This window comes from Atractosteus spatula, chromosome 2, assembly GCF_055471065.1.
Source record: "Atractosteus spatula isolate fAtrSpa1 chromosome 2, fAtrSpa1.hap1, whole genome shotgun sequence".
NCBI lineage: Eukaryota > Metazoa > Chordata > Actinopteri > Semionotiformes > Lepisosteidae > Atractosteus > Atractosteus spatula.
Window position 1 is genome coordinate 35,252,415 of NC_142707.1, and position 21,457 is coordinate 35,273,871.

A 21,457-nucleotide genomic window follows, 5' to 3' on the forward strand; every position below is an offset into this window, starting at 1 on the left:
CGCTTTTAGTTTCACAATATACTTGTTTCCACATATTTTAAAATGAAATACTAATATTCCTTGCTGTTTTTGGCTATCCCATTATCGTTTTACACAGCTTTTTCTCCAGTGCTGTTTAAATTACCTTTAAAAGAAACTGTAAAGCATCTTTTCTGCAGTAGGAAAGTTTTATCCCTTATTCTTCAATTTACATCCATGAACTATATATCCATTTTTATGAAATAAAGACTTTACAGTTTCCATCTGCATGTACATCTGCCCCTAGGTTGGTCTGCATTATCTGTCTAGCTTGTTCTAATAATTTCTTGAGGAATTTCATCTGGCTGGTGTGCATTAGAATTAAATACAGGATTTTTCAGTCTGCATTGTGTTTTCCATGTTTTGGACCATCATTGGCTTTTGTGTTTGGCTCAGGAAATTTACTGGAAACTGGAAATTTCCAGAAAGTGGTTTGTGGAGTAATGTGAATACCTTTGTCCACAGAACCTAGCCCTTTTTTGCGATTAATATCTTACATATCCAGAGTTCCAGAGTGTGATGAATACTGGCCACAACCTGTTGCCCTGACCCAGCATATCGCTTTAGGAGTGTGCATTTCAGTGGTTTGCCACTGCTGGCTTTTGGAACTCCTCAGGCTTCTAAAATGTAGTGGTGGTCCCCTTTCAGAGAAGCCTGCTCAGTCCCAAAAACCAGTCCTTCACAGAGATTAGTCCCCAAAGATCTTCAGTTCCTCTTCTCCCATTGCACAACTCTTCAGTCCTCTATTTCACTGAGGGAACTGAAACGGATGAATTCCTGATAGTCTCCTGAATCCTCCATCACTCAGAGTTTCTCAAGGCAGCTTCCAGTAAGTTCTGAACAGCAAAAAGGAACCCTGTGATTTATAGTATGCTGTACTATATAAGCACAGACTGCAGTGGTCCCCCAATCCTCATTTCAAAGCTTTGGGTGTATATATAGATCTACATTGGCTAAACATCCTTAAACTTGATTTATTAATACAACGATGGGTTGATTGAAATACTATCAAACGTAGCCAGAGTCAAAGGAGAAGACAATGTGAGTTTTCAATCCGATTCCTCGTTAAAAGGCTGATATGACTCAACAAAACTATGAACCCTTAAATTCCAATCAGAATTGTTAGAAAATAGAGGTATTTTCCTTTCTCTCTATATAGGATCAGTTATTTTGTCCAGAAGTATTCATACTCCTAAGAAATGTTCTACACTCTGGTGTTATTTTATATAAGTGTAATGCAGAACAAATTAAAACTGATCTAGATCTTTTTTTTTTAGTTGACACTACTGGAAAACACACTATCCCCAAATCCTCAGACTTTCAAAAACTTATTTTATGGGCTCTGTTGAAGAATTTCCTTCATTTTTCCTGAAGGAAGAAAAGTTCTTTTGAAGTAGACTAAAAACATTCACGCTTCAATTAAAATAAAAATGGCCTAAAACGAAGAATACACTCTGAAATAATCTTGGGTGTTACATAGCAAGTTGACCAACATATTACATTCAACACTGGGAAAGAAAATATATGATGAAACACAATTCATAGATTCTTCTCAATGTACAAATTTACAGACGTATAATATCTCAATTTCATTACATTTCAGGACAATTTTACAAAACATTTCTTTTCTTTAAATCTGTGCTGGTCAGCCAATACTTTGCATATGGAGTTCAAAATGCAAGCTTGGATGACTGTCCTTGGGGGGGGGGGAAAGGCTGGTGGAAAAATGAGTTACATCTTTGTCATGTTCACATTAGGCTGAATGATCAAGGTGAAGTCATGCCAAGTGTTGGGTCTCCTCAGTAACTGTTGCCAAGGCAGCCCTGAAGAAAAAGACATGCCGGCAGTATCTGCTGAAGGAAAATATCGCGTCAACATTTACCCACAACATCCTGAGAAGGTTTTTCACAGAAGCTTGCAAAGTGAGGTGATAAAACACTTATCTAACAAGCTACCTCTCGTTCTAACAGTGTTGCAATTAAATGTAACCAAAGGCGAACAGAATGTATTACATCTGTTTCAATCACTTTAGGTGTAACCATTAGTGTTAATATACTATAATTCAACAACAGCCGTTTCTTTCAAGGAATGGCTGGATGGGATCCTTGGATCAATAACTACTAACTACAAAAGCTTGATAGTAATTAAGCTGTAAATAAAATGAGACAGCACAACATTCTGTCTGAGCAAGTCATATTTCATTAAAGATAGCGATCTCAGGAAACACTTTAACCTTTCTGGAACAGCATTTAAAAATAAGGAAAAATAAATGTTTCATTTGTACAGTAAGTGTCTTGATGCTCCCAATATTATTGCCAGCATTATCATAATGTTCATATATTTTCACAGAAGAGATTTTAACTGGTTTCGTACAGCTGAATGCATAACAGTAGAAAACACTAGTCAATATGTGTTTCTATTTTATTGCTTTTACGATCTTGGATTCAACAATTTTGTCTGCTTTAAGAATGTTAAATGATTCAAGACCAGAACTGCTCATAAGCAAAGTCACGGCCCCACAATGTTCTTGCATTAAAAAAAGTGTGTATATTTAGGTCAGACATGTTTTTGAGATTGTAGTGTTGTCTTATGTGCTAGTCTAACTTCTAACTCTGGGTAGTTGGGTTTTTGAATATGTAATCTTTATCAGCGGTCAGGGAATGACAGGTTATCCAAAGTTACCTTTCTCTAATCGGACTCCCCCCAGGAAACGATCAGAGCGGCCAAACGGAGCACTATCCCAGACAGAGAGCTCCAGGCTGGAGTCCATCACCTCAGCCTGGTAAATACCACTGAATACCATTGGGTGATTCCACTGGGGGCAGGCCTTCCTCTTCGATAAGGGGGTTTTCTGTTTTATCTCTCTTCCTCCCGGCAGAATAAGACACCTGCACATCAACCACCACATGTTGTCAACAGGAAGTCACTCCTCTTATCAAACCATAAAAGACATACCCTGAAAGCTCAGCAAGTATTATATGATATTTTTTTACCCTTTGACAAATGAGTTGACAGTCCCATCTGGCCTCAAGGAAGGGAGGTTTTTGGCTCCAATTATAAGAACGCTCAGCTGACCAAGATCGGTCATCTGAATTTGGTTTTCTGTGTGTAAAGAGAGCGATCAGATTAAATGAAGAACCCCTGACAGGCACACTCTCACGGTTGCAGCATTGCTGTTTGGAGTATGGGCTATTTTACTAGTTAACTGTAACAAGGATTGTCTAAGAGGCAGCATAAAATGTTGGGCAAGTTGTGCCAGGGTTATGTGATTGAGAGTGTTAGCTTATTCCTGGATTTCTGCACAAAAATGACCAATTTAAGTGATTGTGATCTTGCAGTACTGTCAAGGAGAACTGCATATCTCCACCAGTCGATGCTAACCTACCACCTACAGTCATTGAGGGAATTGCAATGGACAAAATAGCAGATGCTTCTGACAAGTGTAATGTTACAAAGGAAAGCACATGTAGTCCTCGTGCTATGTGGCTTTAAGGGGCTCACAGGGATAAAGTCAAGTTGACTAAAATTTGGAGGCTCCAGTTTAAAAAGATGACAACAATGCTGATTTCCCATTACAAAAGCTATTATTGTAATACTGTATATTTGTAAATTCAAGTTTTCAACAAAAATTGACTATAAAAAATCTCTTGAATTAAGTTTTGCTTTTTAGGCCAAAAAGTAATCACTTAGTGAAAACTGCAGATATCTGACAGGAAGTGAATCATCATTACAGTGCTAAAATTACACAAGGTTACGTGCAGTCGTAAAAGAAACGTCTGTCAACAAAAGATAAATATAGCTTCCTAATCTTTATATAATCTTAAAATGTTCTAAACATTTTAAAAAAGCACTTTCTTCTTATGTCATTTCAGCCTTCTATTATTTCAACTGATACTTGACCAAATATTAAAATACACCACTTTGCAATGACACTGTTAGTTTGGAAGAAGAAATAATTTCATAATTTACCTTCCTTTCCAAAGTGAATGCCGGAGCCTTGTGGCAGTGAACTGAACTTGACTTTTATCATGAGTTCTCCGTTGTATTGCTCTGGAACACATTCTTCATACCTGTCAGGCTGGTCAGAGATATAACCACTTTAACCAAGTAATCAGATCTAAAAGAATCAGGATCTTCTCTGAGCTGTAGCGGTTTATGTCTTCAACAAAATTCAGAGGAAGCTGAGTAATGATTATACTTTTGGAAATAGAAAGCACATGAGGAAGTGATTTTAGGTTGGGGCTAAATTTAATCAAATGAACAGTGGACTTTTCACACTATATACTGTAAGTGATATTACAGTACTAATGAAATGAACTAATCATCAGGGGTTTGATATAGAGCTGTGGTAGGGAAGTAAAGGTTAGCGGTTTGGCTCTTCCCTGGTGATTAGAAGAAGCCCTAATTTGTTCGGAATAAATCATCACAATCTCTACCTGGAAAGGGGAGTAATGATCAGGCCTGGGAAACCCAGAGGTTTATTAAAGTCCCCTAGGAGTTTTTGTTTTTCTTTTGTCTGTGCCCACATGGTCAACTGTGTTGTACTATGCAGGCACAGAGGAGTCAACTGCAATATAATTTTGTAAAGTGGTCTGTGAAAAATTGTGGATTGTAAATAATAGATTTATTGATATTGTATAATCAAATATTATCCAAAAACAATTACTAGAAAACATCTGTTCTGTTTTTCCTAACTATGCAGTACCTTTTAAACATCTCAGTAGTTTAAACCACTGTAAATATATTTATGTCTCTTATTCAGAGAAAGGATTATAAAAAAGTGTACAGCTCCATTCCTAGACAACTGCAGTCCAGCAGTTGTTATACTGTAGGTCTCTTTGTAACCCACGCTCCTTAAGAACTGAGTAAAAGTATTAATTCAGTTATTCCAATAATTAGGTAGTGCATGGTTACCTCCAGAACTGCAATCTGAACCACTAAGGCACACATTTAAACAAGGAAAAAATACCAGCAGAGCTTAGGGATTTATAGCTAATGTGAGGTACTCAAATATTCTCTGAGCTTTTTCATAAAAGAGCTATTTCATTTAAAAGAAGCTAATATGTAGACGCATTATCTTCCTAATTGCAAAATCAAGTCCAGTGTACTCGGGGAGAACTGTAGTTTGTGCAAAAGTAGTAAAACAAGGCACAGTGATAACAAAACCATTAATTTTAGGTCACTATTCCACAACAAATTGTTGTATTAAGCTGAGTAATGAAATGAGGAGTGAGAAAAGTGGTGTGGTGGTCTGTATTATGCTGTGAAAGCAAAGTTAAGTATTCGGGGTTACCTTGGAACTGAGCTGGTACCAGATGTGGGATTGAGTGGAGTTGTCCTCGAATTTCCAGCAATCCAGAGAGATGAGGACCTCTCCCAGGAATACCTTGCGCTTCAGTGTTCCAGAGTGCCAGAGGGAAGCCTGTAGAGTTCTTGTTTCCAATTGGGAGCGCTCTATGTTGTACTGTTTTAAGTCACAGGAGGTGCAAAAGAATTTGTCAGACAACAAATAGAAATGAGGTAATTCTAACTGGGCATAGCGAATTCTTACTATGATGATGCTTTTCATATCTGATGAATGGTGTTGTATATTTCTGCAACTAGAACGTTATAAATGAAACACAAATGATCTGAATGATTTCAGCTCTGTGTGAGATCTCGGTAACGGTAAATAGAGGGGTCTGGTTTATTGACTGATGGTGCCAAAGAATTCCATACTGTATGTGTATTTGGTTCTCTCCTAGCTGAACGGCAGCCTGACCGTAAGGACAAGGCTGAAAAAACACCTCTTGTGTGTTTGTGAAAAATGAGCCAGGGAGTGGCTGAAATGGTATAGAGGGGAAGTGGGGAAAGGGTGAGAGAAATGTTCAAAGGGACGTCCAGAAGGTGAGGTGTGTGTGTGTGTGTGTGTGTGTGTGTGTGTGTGTGTGTGTGCGCAGTATATAGAAGAGAAGAAATGGACGATATTAGAAATTAACCTCAATCCTGAACCTCTCTTAACTCCCAAAAAACTCAATGTTTCCCAAAAGGCAATTAAAACTAAAGATGACTAGAATCAACAACTTAAGCTCACTAATTTTAATGATTTTGACAACATTTTAGTAAAATATGAGGTTATTCATCAAACTTTAACTACACAACCTACATATTGCATGACTCTATCAATGGGAAATCTCCTTACTCTAAAAGTCTCATTAAAAACTGGGTCCACTGTGTTCTTCTTCACTGCTGTCTTCAATTTACTGTGAGGAGACTTGTCTGGCAGAAGGTAGATCTTGACATACCTGTGTATCACAGAAGAGGCATTTGAAGCGGCAAGAAAATTATAATATGCTTCATTTTATATTAATTTAAAGACCTGCAAACTAATAAGTAGTTACAAGCAAAGCATTTAAACAGGAATTTCTTCTATTTCATATGTTATTCACTCATTTACTTCCAAAAACAGGAACTTTCTTTTGGCTCTGGGGATTCTTTGTTTCTTTTTCCGTAGACTCAACACTTACTGTAGGCTTCCAGGTTACACATTCCAGCCTTAATTTAAACTCAAGATTAATTTTCCCAATCCTGGATCCAAGATTGAATATAGTAATACAAACTTTTGAAAACACATTTTGCAAACTGCACACTTGTTAACTTACGGATTGCACCTTTTCCTCTTTGTATCGCCATAGGCCAGGTTTTTACATGCTCTAACGGAGATTTCTAAACAGGAGAGTTTGAAATTATACGCAATGGACAGCTCAATCTCGCCTGTTACACTGGCTTTGTCGAAGTTTCCAAGTTCCGTGCAAGTGCTGCTGATACTGCATATACTTTCCTAAATGTGAGACATGAAAAGAGGAAATACTAATAAATTAACCATCTTTTAACAATGAAACAGATCAAACCTTAGATAAAAAAACAGCATGCACTTTGTTCTAGAAGAAGCATATATTCTGGGGGCTTTTCTCACAGTGTTTTTCCAATGTCTGGATGTAAGCACTTTTAACCAGAACTGACCCGTTTCTTTCCTTCTGAGTAGAGATGACTTGTAGGTCTGCCTTCATTTACATTTGACTTTAAATCTTCCTTATCGTTGGCCTTCTTTGACAGGATGGGAAGGCTGGGAACTTTCGTCAACTGTGACAAAAAGAGCATATCATCCAAGATAGTTCATTTACATGAAATTCTAGCATGCAAATAAAGAAAATACTGTAAAATTACTGAATCTAGGTTCTTGGCAGCAAATGTTAGAACAATGTAAGAATATAAGAAAGATTACTCAAAGTGCCCATTCGAGTCATGTAGCTCATTAAGTAGTTGATCTAAGGATCTTATTTAGCCAATAGCTTTCCTCTAGAAAAGAGCTATCAGCTTCAACCATATCACTGGGTAGCTTGTTCCATGCGCCCTCAATAACTATTGTCAAATTATCAAAGATCAATTATAATGAAGATAATTATCAATTATCAATCAATTTTTATTATTATTTAAATTGTGTAGATATTCTGTCATTGATTACCTGTTATATTACTGCTGAATATAACAAAAAATATGAATGCACTTATGGAGAAGCTGGTGAGTCACCCAGGTCTTTTTACTCAGTGATGACATTTGTGAATTTCTTTCATTCATTTATAAACCCACCACCCCAACACACTTTCTATCCCCAAGACTATTAAAGACAGCTTTTCCATCCTACAGGATGATCCCTCCATTGGGGCCCTGTTTTCTGACCACCCCCTTGCAACAGAGCTCGCTGTATCACCTGCAAGTACATACAGTATCTAACACTACACTCATTTAAGGCCCCTCAGGACAATTCTGGATCACTCTGATGACATCTTGTACCTCCAGCAACCTTATTTACTGTATCTAATACACTTCAGACATGAACTGGTCACTGACATGAAATGTTTGTTTTGTAATAAATGTCATTTTTGTAAACTGACAAAAGTACATTTGACTTTTTACTACAGACGGTACATGTGATTGTAATAAAGTTACTGTGGCAACAGTGAAGAAAATAAAGCATGATGATCATTTATCCACAAGTACCTTTCACAAGGAGGGGTATTTTGAAAAGGAAATTGCAAGAAAAACTGTGTCCGCAGACCACAATCAACAGGCACAGAGGGAAATAAAGTAGCTTGAAAAACAAAAGTGGTCATCACAGGTAAAGAAAAGCATTACAACATGAGCAAAGCAATTATTTTAAAGTCTAGGGTGACCTAAAAGGGCTATCAGTTATCTGTTGGTTTGGGTTTTATCTGAGATGTCGCCACATGAAAAGAAAATGAAAGACTCATCTCCAACAGCGTAATATGATGGAGAAAACTACAGTACATTTCAAAACACCTTTATAAAGAAAAAGTTACTAGAATTGACATTATCCAGAAAAAAAAATGGACCCTGAACCTTAAGATTCACAGTAGCAGATGTTACGTGAGGAGAAAGGTAGGAAATTGTATAATGTCAAATTGTAAATCTTGGGGGCATAAATGTAAATAAATTGTGTTATTTTTACAGTGTAGGGAGTAGCTATAGTATAGATCCAATATTGTTTCATTCTTAAAACTAATTCAATATGTTCAGGAGGGAACATTTATATATAATTGTCATATAAAATAAATTACCCAGCCATTTACACAGGAAGAAGACCCGGAGACCACTTCAGAGAACATTTTAGGGCTGTGAAGATTAAAGATTTTTCCAAGCCTATTGTTTCTCATTTCACCTCTGACAGCCATGATCACACTAATCTCTCCGGCTGTATTCTCAAAGATGCTAAAATTATCCTGCAGCTAGGATCACACCTTTCCCCTTGTCTCAACGACTACTTTTCTTCTAAATTCTCTCTATTCATTGTAGGTTTCATTTCAGACCTCTCTTCACATATCCTGACTTCACACTTCCTGATTGGCCTCTCTTTCTGTCCCCTGCTCCTGCCTCTCACTCCTCCTCTCTCCCAGCTTTTGTTTTCCCGCTACATTACCTTTGCTTACTGCCCTGTCTTTCTCACACCTGAAGAAGGCTCCACGGCCGAAACATTGTGTTTTCTTTCTTCTCTTTTCAGTGTGGAATAAACCTATTACTTGTTCCTTTGCAGCCTATGCATGCTGACGCAGCTACCCACCTGAACATATTTATAGACCACTTTTTTATTGTAGGAAAAAATTTGAATGACTGTTTCTTTAAATGTGTAATATACCAGTATTAGTTGTTTGCAAATGCAGTTAACTAATACTGTCAGCTGTGGTGTTCTATTAACACTGAGAAATTGGAGGTTGCTTTTTCACCTTGAAAATTAGTAGGAAAAACACAGGGTTCTGAAAATTAAATTTTTTAAATGACTGGTATCGTTGGAAGTTGAAAATGACAAGTAAATTAATCTGTTAATTGAAGATTCCCATCTATGAATCGGATTCAAGAAAAGGGATATCCCACGATCAATGCATTTCTCAGGACATCAGGAAAAATCAATGTAAAACATGCAAAGCATTGAATCTGTTAACTATAAATTAACTGTGCTTAAATACTCCCTGGGACATGAAGCAAGAAAGAAAAATCAAATGGGAAATGCACATGATAAACTTCTACTTCTGTACTTCCTCAGAAGACTGAGTCCAAAGAATCCTATTCTTCTTCAAGCAAGCCTGTGTTTTGCATTACTGAACACTGATCACATCTTAAGATAATCATATTATTATTGCTGTGGGAACATTTGGAAATTTGCACACAAAATGGAGTTTGTAACAGAAGTTTGGGAGGGATGACAACAGCCAAGCTCAATCAGACTCTGCTGTCAGTAATTAGCAATCACTCCCGATGTAATTTCCTCTCCTACAACACTATAAATACTGTATGTGTCCCTCGCATACACCTTTTTGCATCCCACCTCCACCCTTTGGGGGTCCTGGCCTCCTCGTCCTCTGGCCAGGAGATTAGGTCACAGCCAAGCGGATTAAGCCACATTTTGACTAAACGCTTCATAATCCTTTCAGGCACTTTTATTCTTGGGTGTTTTTTGTTTTGCGTTATGCAATTCACTAGGAATAACAAGTCGAGTGGTTCTTTTGTACATCATGAATGCGCTTGGATGTCTCATTTCCTTTCTTACCGGTGCTGGCTTGTTGATGGCTGGGTCGGACAAACTCCTGCGCTCCTTCCTGGGGCTCTCCCCATAGTCTGCGGTCAGGAGGGAGCGGTCCACTGTCACGTCATTCTGAGATTTGGAGAGTTCTGAAGCCAAGCGAACAAAGAACACTATTCTAATGCGACACCGAACACTTCACATTGCTTTTTTTGTGTGTGCGAGCTAATGAAGCAAGATTCCCACAAGCCAGAAAAGGAGTGAATGGACATAGGCTGTACTTTCATTTAAATTTACAGTATATTCTTAGAAATGTAAATATACTCTTATTTGTTGGTCTTTAAGAATGGGATATCTTAATGATACAGATCTAATTAAATTAGTTACTGTAATTTACTAGAGTTTAACTATTGGGATTACTTGCCAAGATGAATGATTGTTTGCTAAACACAGTTGTCAGTATGCATCATTAACAAGGTGTTTGCATGACAGTGTGACGAGAGCCATTCAAAAATAAAGACATGTACGGTAGAAAAGCTCTTACTTTTCATGTGGGTTGTGAGTGATAGGAAGAGGTTTTCTACTGATCTAGTGAATCCTTTTGAATTCTGAAGTCCCTGCAAGATACAGAATATTGAACAAATTAAGATTTGTTTAGATTTTATAGTACTCTATTATTCAGTAGCCTAAACTAGATTATGCCTCAAGCCAGAGATCCAATCTCTTTGGCATAATGCTATTGGTTTATTAACTGAATGTATTATTTATACTGAATAAAATGCAGTACTGGTAAACAGTTCTCTTAACTGCTTGTCTGCCGTCCTTAATATGATAAACACAAAAAAATCTTTAGGAATCATTGTGCTTTCATATTTTACTTTACAAATAGTGGGGGGGGGGGGGGGGGAAACTACATTTCAAAACCAAGACCTTCTCATTTCTTAATATGGCGATTGACTAGAATGATTTGAGAAGCAAATTTGAAAATAAAAATGGAATGGAAGGCATTGTGATCTACAGTGTAAGGCTGTTTCAGATTTAGGAAGTATAAAGTGAGGCATAAACAAATTATAATTAATTTCATTAATTAAAATAAGTGACTGTATTTTGGAATTAGCATAATATAACAGGTATTTTAATTAAATATTAAGTATACATAATGTATTAAGCAGCTTAATACATAACATATTCAGTTTGTCAATATCTTACTCCAGTTTTGCTCAAGTAAATGGATGTGTCTTCCAGAAATGGTGGTGGAGTAGGAGGGACAATGGATATATTACTGAAAAAAAACACAATAGGACATTTCAGTTCCTACATGGTTTGAGTTAAAAAACAATATTATTTGCACTATTTGTCTTAGTTACAGAGATGAAGATTCTTTGTAGTTTTCTCTGTAGATAAGAGAAAACATGTACATCTGGTTGGTAATATCAGGTGTTAATGGGCATTGACAGCCCTGATTTAAACACTGCCTTATCTAGGACTGCTCACAACAGTGACATTTTTTTAACTTGTCTGCATGGATTTCACCTCTATATTACAATAGAGAACTGCACCTGCTATAGCAGTGTCCCCAGTCTAACAGCAGCAATCTGGTTCACCCATCCCAGTATCTACTAGCCCTTGCCTTAGTTTTTGAGATCTGAAGAAATAAGGCTAGAAAATAGTAATGCAATGCTTTCTTAAATTTAGGAAGCTCTACACTGTGAAAGGTGTATGTAAAAGGCATTGAATTTATAAATAGCCCCCTTCCACAAGCATCATGTATCACTGATAGCAGACTTTTTCTGTCCAGAAATACCAGTGTTAAAAAGAATACCAGTTTTACTGTAGCAGTGATATACCCTCTTCCCAGAAACTGTAATTAGTACTAAGTGATTAACGTGAAGGAGGTAGATTTGCTTTATTTAGTGCAGTTCTTAGAGTTAATAGAGTAGATACTGTAACTTCATTTGACTTACCTTAATCTCTGATAGGACTTTAATAGCTTTTCGCCAACCGTCTCCTGCTTGTCTGCGAGATCAGAGAAGTGATTTACAGATTCATTATCCAAATAGATTCATTTCTGGATAAATTTCATTACTGTTGTTATGAAGAGAGGACATTATTTTAAATAAGCCTGATAAATGCTATTTCACATGGAAGGAAGAGGGGGTGTTTCTCATCAATACAAAATTAAAGAAAAACAGTTGTATAATAGAATCCAATCTGCATTCTGGTTTTTGCATGTACCACACTAAGTCAAAGTCATGGTGCATCTGCAGTCACCTCTGGAACTATCTCTGAAGTTTACAGAGACATTTTGTATGCTTATTTACAAGAAGAGTTTTTTTATCCATATTGGGTGATGTTGCACTGTGCAGCATTATAATGACCCAAAACAAACAGCCAAGTAGTAACTGAGTAGTTTTTCAGGAGGGAAAAAAGAAACCTTTGACAGGTCATGTCAAACTAACGATTTTAAATCCAATTCTGCACATATTCTACATTCCGAAGAAATAATAATAACCCATGAAAGAGCAAAAACGCCAAAGTGGCTGCAGCAAAGGCTTGGAAAAGCACCTAAAATGCTCATGCAGTGCTCAGTGAGCTCAATTAATGCCTCCAAAGCAAAAGCAGCCACATACTAACTTACATTCTTTCACAATTTAAAGTGAATGTGTCTCAGTACCTATTGTCACTTAAAATCGCTGTTTGATTAAAACAAAGCTTAAGCCTCTTAACTGCAATTTTGTCTTCAAATAGCTCATTGCTCTAGATTAAGCTTTGGCAGTGTTAGATGAGATTTTCATTTGTAATGTCAGCCAAATACCATAATTTATTGAATTAAACTCTGTTCAAAATGTATACAAACTTACAATGTAGCAGCAAGGCACATAATTAAAGGAGTTAAGTTTTTTTTATAGATTTCTAATCTTTCAGTTGGCTTGACCAGAGAATAATCCCAGACCTCTGCATAAACTACTGTACATGTCCTGTGTCTGGACTCATGACCTCATGTTTGCATGGGTTTCCTCTGAGTGCTTCAGTTTCCTCCTACAGTCCGAAGACGGACAGGTTAATTGGCTTATGGGAAAATTGGCCCTGGTGTGAGTGTGTGTGTGTCTGTGTGTGCCCTGCAATGGACTGGCATGCTGTTCAGGGTGTATCCTGTCTTGTGCTCATTGCTTGCTCTGGCACCCTCACAATCCATGAAATGGAAGAAGTGGTTAGAAAATGGATGGATGAAAATTTTATAGATATGTTTAGATGTTTAACTCTAAGTTTTATAATTCCTGTCTTTGTGATCCTTGATTGTACAATCAGCCATTGGTATCAAAGCAAATTTCACATACTATTACTCGTGTTGGTTTGATATGCATGTTTATGTATTGTATTAATAAACTGTGTTTTTAAAATAAGGGCTGATATTACCTGTTATTCTGTCTGATTGATCATTAATAACCACATTACAATTTCATATAGTGGCAGTAAATTAATCCATCGCATCTCTACATAATTAAAAGACCAAATTACTACATTATTACTGTTTACTGCGTTAAAAAAATAAACAAACCTGCTTCGATGGGAAATTTCTTTGCTCTTTCTTCCAAGAACCATTCGCCAGATCTTATTTTAACTTCTCTGCAGGGGGAAAAAAGACGTGTCGTTTGTCTTTTTTGCTGTGTTGTAGTTTTCATTTAGGGGGTTAAGTGTGAATACAATTAATACGTTTAAAAACAGGAAGGGCTGTTCGTACTAGAACTCGTCAGAATCACTTTCCGTGGATGTCTTGTGAAACCACTAACTGTTGGTGACGAGGCTGCATTAGTTCCTTGACTTTTTTCATATTGGCAAGCTGCGCATTTTAACTGAGCTCACCTGTACGCGTAGCAGACTGTGCATTTCCAGACTCTGGCAGTGATGGCGATGCGACATTTGCTGCAGATGCGGTGGCTGCATCCTTTGCATATGGCCCCGCAGTTCCACAGCTTCCCCAGGGGCCTCTGACAGCGGGCGCAGCTCTTCTCACTGTAATGCTGGGAGAAGCTCTTTGCACCCTTTCGACGTAGCTCCTGAAGTTCCGACTTCAGTTTTCTGGAAAAGTAAATTCACCATTTTTCACTTCATTGCATATCCCTTTCAATTACGCACGAAATGGTTTGAGATGAGTTTTTCTGGAATTTATGTCATTTTATTTCACGAATGGAATGAGGAGGAGCGTTGGGTGTTTAACATACACTCCTCAGCCCTTTTACAAATACTTTATGGTGTAAATTGCTCTTTTTTGTTAAAAACAAACTAAAAATAAAATTGAGATACTGTGTGCTTCTGATAATAAAAATGTGTAAATTTATTTCCTTTTTTCAGTCACATGTTAATAATGATATAATTGTATCATGAAGAATACTGACAAGATCAGGTCATTCTTATCTCTTTCCAATCTACAGTATACCTTTCCTCACGCAGCCCCAACTGCTGCAATGCTCTCTTTGTTTGTGTTACTGGTCAACCTATTTTGGATTACAGCTGGTATTCTAGTTCAATGCAACTGACAATTCTTACTAGTAAAAAAAGAACATATTATGTCTATCCTGGCCTCTCTGCAATGCCTTAAAGATAAAAAATATATATTATTTACATTCAGAGCACTTCATTTTTTCCAATTAGAGTGCACAGCTGAAATAAGTTTTTTGCTGTTTGTCTGCTATATTTTTTTCTTGGGAAAATGTATGAGTCTTATTGGATAAATTAAAACTGAACCTAATTTTAGCTTAATTGTTAAAAACAAGCATAATATTCACTTAATGATTTAAACAATTTTCTGATTAAGTTCATACCTTTGTATTTCTATTTGCTTAATTGACCCATGAATTAAACTATAGCAGTTTCTGAAATGATATATCACCTACAGGTAGAGACTAGAGGTACTGTAGATACAGTGTTGTTAATCTTGGTCATTACGTAATTTCTCATTACAGTATATCTGGCTTTTTATAGAGCTTCTACTGAGGAGTAAGTTCAACCAAAAGTGTGCAATAGTAAAAGATAGCATCTGACAACTAAGGCTTGATTTGGAGAGGTGCAGGTTTTAAGTAAGCTTTAAACAACCAATATATAAAAAAAACAATACTCCAATGAACGTGTTTGCTTAAAGTAATTTAAAGATCATATGAAACATTAAACTGACTACCCATCATCCCTTGAGGACAATAGTTAATTACTTAATTGATCAATAACTTACTGTACAAATGTTTCTAATCTTTAGGAACTGGTGGTAGAGACCTACAGTACTACTTACTAGACTGGGGCTCTTGTGAATCAGGGGTGAAGCATTTGGTTTTATAGTTATTGAAATTTTTCGATTTCCTCAAATACTAAATTCTTTCCATCAGTAACAACAATATTAATTTTAGTAACATTTTATTTTCTGTTGCGCATGAAATTATCAGACAGAACTCCAGATAAACCAATAAAAATCATTTACCTGATCCTCTCTTCTTCCAGTGCACGGAGAATCTTATCTCTCTGGAGCACTTCCAGAACCTTCTCCCTTTCCAGTTCCTTCAGGAAACTTAAGTCCATGTTTCCAGCAGGTGAATTATATTTCTGGTTTTATATATATATATATTTTTGTTTTGAAAGAATGATACACAGATTTGTAATTACAAAGGTAAAAAAAGGCACAGGATTTTTATCTGAAAATTACGGCGAGCCTTCTCATTGGAACAATATAAACACAGAGTGAAAGACATCTTCTTTATACCAAGGATTTGAATTTTGCCAAGTTCCTTTTGAAGTTAGGTGTGAAGTTCTGTGTGTTCTTATACTCTTACAGATGAGAGATCTCATTTTCTGCCACAAACAGCTGCCCAGCTCCACATAGTTCTGGAAAGATGATGCTTCCTCCAAAGGTGGTATTTCTGAAAGCCAAATAGGCTTTCGTTTACAGGCAGACTAGGGCATTTTCTAGTCCTGATTTGTCTCTGAAGATGGGGAAATCTGCCACCCTGTCAAGACCTTAAAAAAATAGAAAAATATAGAAAGGAAATATTGCTTTCTGAAGGAAATATAAAAGTGCATCAGGCACTTTAATCAGCAGTCTCGTAATAGTACCTCAGGATAGAAGGAGAGGAAGCTGGCTTTTGTTTGATGCATTGATTTTGTAATGATGTGGTCATTTGGCCCATTAAAGAGAAGGTACCCAGCTCCGGATCTTTGCCATAGATTCCATTATCACACACTCACTGCCTTAATGGATAAGAAATGCCTGTCCTCTGTTCAAAATTGTAATTCATGAATGTCATTCAATGAACAAGAGTCTTATCATTCTCCCTCCAGTTTTATGAAAAGAGACAGAAGTAAAACAATTTCAGATTATTTTGCCCTTAATTTCCGTTCACAATACCTTTAACGGGCACACATTGACACCATAATTGTGAACTATGTAAATACGTACTCATGAAAAAGACCAGTCTTATCAAGCACTGTGATTCCTCCCATGCAAAGAGAAGATAAAAGCTCCCTTGACTTATCTTTGTGTACCATGATTCAACACAAATTGAGAGCTTTCACAATTACATTTCATGCTCTTTAAGCCTGGCCTTCAAGTTTGTATTTGGCAAATGGAAGAAAAAACAGATATACTGTAACAGACAGAAGCACTGGAAATTTGGTGTCAAAGTTTAAAATTTTGAAAATATTCACATAATATAGAAAACATCACAGAAACATTCCAAGTTAAAATTTAATTTGATCTTTTCATCATGGCATGATGCTCAATTTTCTTGATTGTATTCAGTATAAATGAAGGTAGATATGCTTCTATAGCCAGAGTAAAATCCTGAAGTGCATAAGATATAATCATATATTATCTATTACTTCTACTGTTCCCTTCCTTACTGAGGTCAAGAGTAAGTTTACACTTGGGATGGCAACCTTCAACCATTTCTTTATATTTAGAAATGTTGCATGGGAACTAGCAGCTTCATCTAAAGTTCAACTGCAGTTGCAACAGTATTATACTTGGAGGCTACCACAGAACTAGTCCTTCTTTTAGAAAAGCCTTTTAACAGAATCAAGGCTGAACAGGGAGAAAAGCTTATCTATGTAGAGAAGAGTTGACTAAATGAACAAAGGGGACCTGCTGTCAAGAAAGGCAAGACAAGAACTGCAGTGCAGCATAACAGAATTGATTTATTCCTATCTCACAGTCCTGAAGTGTATAGTTCAGTGGGTCTGATGCATAGAGGGTGTTAGCAGGCAACACCAAATATTGTCCTCATAAATGCAACCTGCTAATATTGTGTTCTTTTCATACATCTCCCAGTGTCAATCCAGTATTCAGCCGTTTGCATTATTTTCAAATCTTGTTGCTTTAAGGCTGGCAGTCATGACACTTTTAAAGGTAGTGATTAATATCGGCTATACACACATACTGTATGTTTTATTAAACAATGCTTTTGAAATTATTTTTTTACATTAGTTTTTCAGTCAAGGGTTTTAAGACCTTTATTTTGCAATATTAGGATACAACAAGGCAAAATAAAGATGAGCATCATGCAATTTACTCACATAATCGAAAGACCGAAACAAGTTTTTATTTCTATTCATAGATATTTTGCTGGAAGGGTAGTGTCTCATCTGATGAAGAAAGCTGAGACTCCAAAGTCATAATGCAAACTGTGAAACTGTGAACAGTCATTTTGCACAATATTTCTACTGTGAAGAGAGGTTTAAACTAAAAACCACAGCTTACAGCCTGCATAACAGATTTATTTAATGGTGTGAGAACAATTTAGAACCTTGCCATAAAGGAAAAAGAAAAACATCTAAGGTTGCAATCTTACAAAATGGTCTGAGATGCATTATGAAAACAAACATGAAAAACAAATCATGTACCTAATAATATACCATAATCATATACAGTACAATATATTGTATACAGTATACAGTATTATACAGTACTATAGCATGTTTTCTCTTTATCCTTTTCATGCATTGCAAATAAAGAAACTCTTTTAAAGACAACAAGGCTGCTATACTGATGCAGGTTAACTTACAAGTATTGAAAGTGTGCAGTTCCTGGAATGTAAATTCTTATATATATATACTGTAGAATGCAGACACTAACTTGGTAAACCTAATATATATAGCATCCTATTTAAGTACTGTAGACATATACTGTATGCCCTTACTGTGGCAAGGGCATACAGTTTATTAAGATATCATTCAAATAAAATTAAGGTTTATCTTTACAAAGCAAAGAATAGCTGAATATTTCATGAATCATCCATAATAGATTCTTTAAATTATTACCATTTTGCATAAATAGTATATCATTATATACTGTATATAATGCATATCATTACAAAGATATCTTTTATATGTATAACATACTGTAGCTTCAGGCTGAAAAGGGAAAATAAATGAAATTGTTCCCTTTTTTAACTGATTAATGTTTTTCCATGACTTTCTTCATGACAGACTGGGTGAATCGATTTCCACATTCATGTAGAATGGTCTTATCTGTGAAATGCCCAACACCTTTCTAAAACACAAGGAGACTGCCTCCTAGACTGACTAATGCAAGCAAATTTGGAAATTTCACTTCTGACTCAGGAGAATGACCTGGAGGGGCTGATGGTTTCCAAGATCTTTAACGATTTCAATCATGAACAGGACAAACTATAAAATGTATGCAAAGTATCATGGAAACTAATAAAATCCAAGGATTGAAATGAACAAATCTGATTTAAACAAAAAAAGAAAGATCAACTAAGGCAAGTCATTGCCTTCTATGAAGAAGTACACAAAACAGCTACTTTTGTATTACTTTATCAGTGGCCAGTCCAGTCTACAAATGTGCTTTATCTGTTATTTCATTGATAATGAGCACCCTCAATTCCATGAATATCCTGCTGGCTGTAATGAAGGACAGCAATGAAGTGAAGTTGAAGAAAGGAATACAGAGTATCCCCATTTAATACTAAAAATGATCCTATCGGGGGGCTTAGCCAATCACGGAAATTTAATTTCCTATTAGAGCACTGTGATCAAACTGTCACTCAGTGGCAGCCTCAAAGTCCTTTTATCAGACAAAAGTTTTATGTACAACTTATGAATAGTGTCTGCACCCTGCCAGACATACAGAACAATATACAGTAAGTCATTTCAATAATCCTTAATTTAACATTGTTGTATGAGTGAGTTGAACACTTTTTCCAGCAGCTTCTTTTTTTATTTGAGCTGCCTTTGAAAACAATCTTCAAAATGGTCACATCAAACACAAACTATCGGGTCAATCTTTGGAAACTAGTTTACTCGTAGAAGATGTCTTTTTAGGAAAACATTAAAAGCTTACCTTTTAGCTGTACTGAAGATCACAAACATTCTGTACTGAGCAGCCCCTGTGGGAGATCTTTTGGTTTAAAAAAAGCTATGCTGAGAAATGCACGTCATCGTCTTTCCTTCCTGACTTGGTGCACCATAGTGCTTGACAGCATTGAGGTGAACAGCTACTGGTCTCTGTGCTTCGGGCCCTGCTCTCTAATGTGGTTAGTCTCTTTCATTTTATTTTTTCTTATTTTGCTGAATTTGCTGAACCTCTTTCTCTGACCAAAAGACAGAGGTATAAAATGTCCCAAAATTCGTATTAAAGAGACATCTGTTTCATTCGACCAGCACAGTTGAGAGTTTGAGTTAAACTTAAAATAAAACAATAATAACACTTCCTGCTATTCAGAATCAAAACTAAATTGATGTCAGCACAGTTACGTGTTGTATTTACAGTGTTCTTGAGGTTCAGCTGATTTCTTCCTGACAATCCAACCTCAACTTTTGGTAACATCTTTTTGACCTTCCTAAAACAACCCTGGGACTATGGAGTATTTTTTGGAAATGGTTAACATTGACCACACACATTATTTTTCCATATATTAAAACACACAGCTTATGATATGAAATTAATGACACTGAGGTCAGAGCCGAATGTTTTCTCCCTGTAATGAGACCTTGACATTATGGTTACATCGGGCCATCACTATATTTGTTTCTAACCCATCTAAGTGGTTAGAGATGTTTTCACATTCTATAAAGTTTTTTTTAACAAACGTGATAATTATTGTAGTATTTGACTTCCACATATCACCATTACTGAAATTTTCCAATTACCTTCAACGTTCCACCATGACTGCTCAAGGTATTATCTTTTTTTAACATATGGAATAAGGTAAAATGAGTGCAATTGAATGTTATTATTTAGCTGTATTAATTTTTATTTTTGCTGAATGTTAAGCTGTTACTACTAAACGGTTAACTAGATGATCAGGGCATTTACAGATTAAATAATATGCATATCTGATTGGGTTTACATTTAATGTAATTGCTATTTATTTTCATTTACTCTTTTTTGTAGTAACATTAATAGTAATGTTTGTTGCAACATTATTTTACTTTGAAGAATGATGGAATGTTGTAACATCTGCCATGGGATACAATAATGTCTTTATTGTTATGTCATAGAAAAAATAAGAACATCATGAAATCTGCTTCTGTCAGTAAGCAGATGAAAAGGTGTGGTACACTCTGAGATTGCCACTGCAGCTTCTTTTATGAATTAAAGTGCATGTATCCATCTGTCTTTTTTCTGTCTGCTTCTTCCAATTCAGGGTCTCGGCAAGCAATGGGCACGGAGACGTGGTACATCGTGAGTGGGGTAGTTCATGCACGTTCAGCCACATGCACACTCACACCAGGGCCAATTTTCCAAGAAGCCAATTAGCCTGCTAGAATGTTTTCAGGCTATGGGAGGAAACTGGAGCACCTGGAGGAAACCCACTCAAACCTGGGAAGAACATGCAAACTCCACACAGATGGCACTCCAGGTCTGGAATTGAATACAGGTCTCCAGTGCTGTGAAGTAGCAATGCCAACTGCTGTGCCGCCATAACACCTAACGATGTATCCAGAACAAAATTAAATAAAACCTTTGAGTCTTTGACAGAAATCTTAGTTCACATAGTGGATTGCAGTTTCCCAAGACAAAATAATGTTATTTATGTTAGAAAGTTTAGACTTTGCTCCCATCTCAACATGAAACAGCTCCAAAAACTGAGTAATCTAATCCAAGTAAGGCAGAAAAATGCATTGCTTCCCTCTAGTGTATGATTGAGGAAATAATTTTGTCACCCTCACTACACTCATATTCTACTTTTATCACACATTTTATTTATTCTTTCTACATTTTTAAAAATGGGGGGTTTTGAAAATGGTGAAAATTAGGATTTGACTGAACAGTTTAATCAATAAGTGAAATAATTATTCATAACCCCCAACTTGTAAGTAATTTCTAGAAATATACCCGAGCGGCTGGTATTAGTA

The 21,457-nt window shown here is 36.3% G+C and overlaps 1 protein-coding gene across 2 annotated transcripts; it reads right to left on the reverse strand.

Annotated features, from left to right (window-relative positions):
• Window positions 1–975: 975 nt before the first annotated feature.
• sytl3 (synaptotagmin-like 3) lies at window positions 976–19,507 on the reverse strand. 2 transcript variants are annotated; one of them, XM_088934482.1, is made up of 16 exons: window positions 19,440–19,507; window positions 15,564–16,096; window positions 13,958–14,173; window positions 13,653–13,720; window positions 12,058–12,109; window positions 11,303–11,375; window positions 10,638–10,710; window positions 10,121–10,242; window positions 7,021–7,140; window positions 6,660–6,838; window positions 6,200–6,302; window positions 5,312–5,482; window positions 3,988–4,096; window positions 3,012–3,120; window positions 2,701–2,906; window positions 976–1,868 (listed from the first exon to the last, which is right to left on the reverse strand). In XM_088934482.1, exons 2-16 carry the CDS (start codon window positions 15,659–15,661, stop codon window positions 1,750–1,752), a joined length of 1,818 nt encoding a protein of 605 aa, XP_088790608.1. In that variant the 5' UTR covers window positions 15,662–16,096; window positions 19,440–19,507; the 3' UTR covers window positions 976–1,749. The 2 variants fall into 2 exon arrangements, with proteins under 2 accessions (XP_088790608.1, XP_088790598.1); XM_088934472.1 differs by having other exon boundaries at window positions 976–1,871.
• Window positions 19,508–21,457: the final 1,950 nt, after the last annotated feature.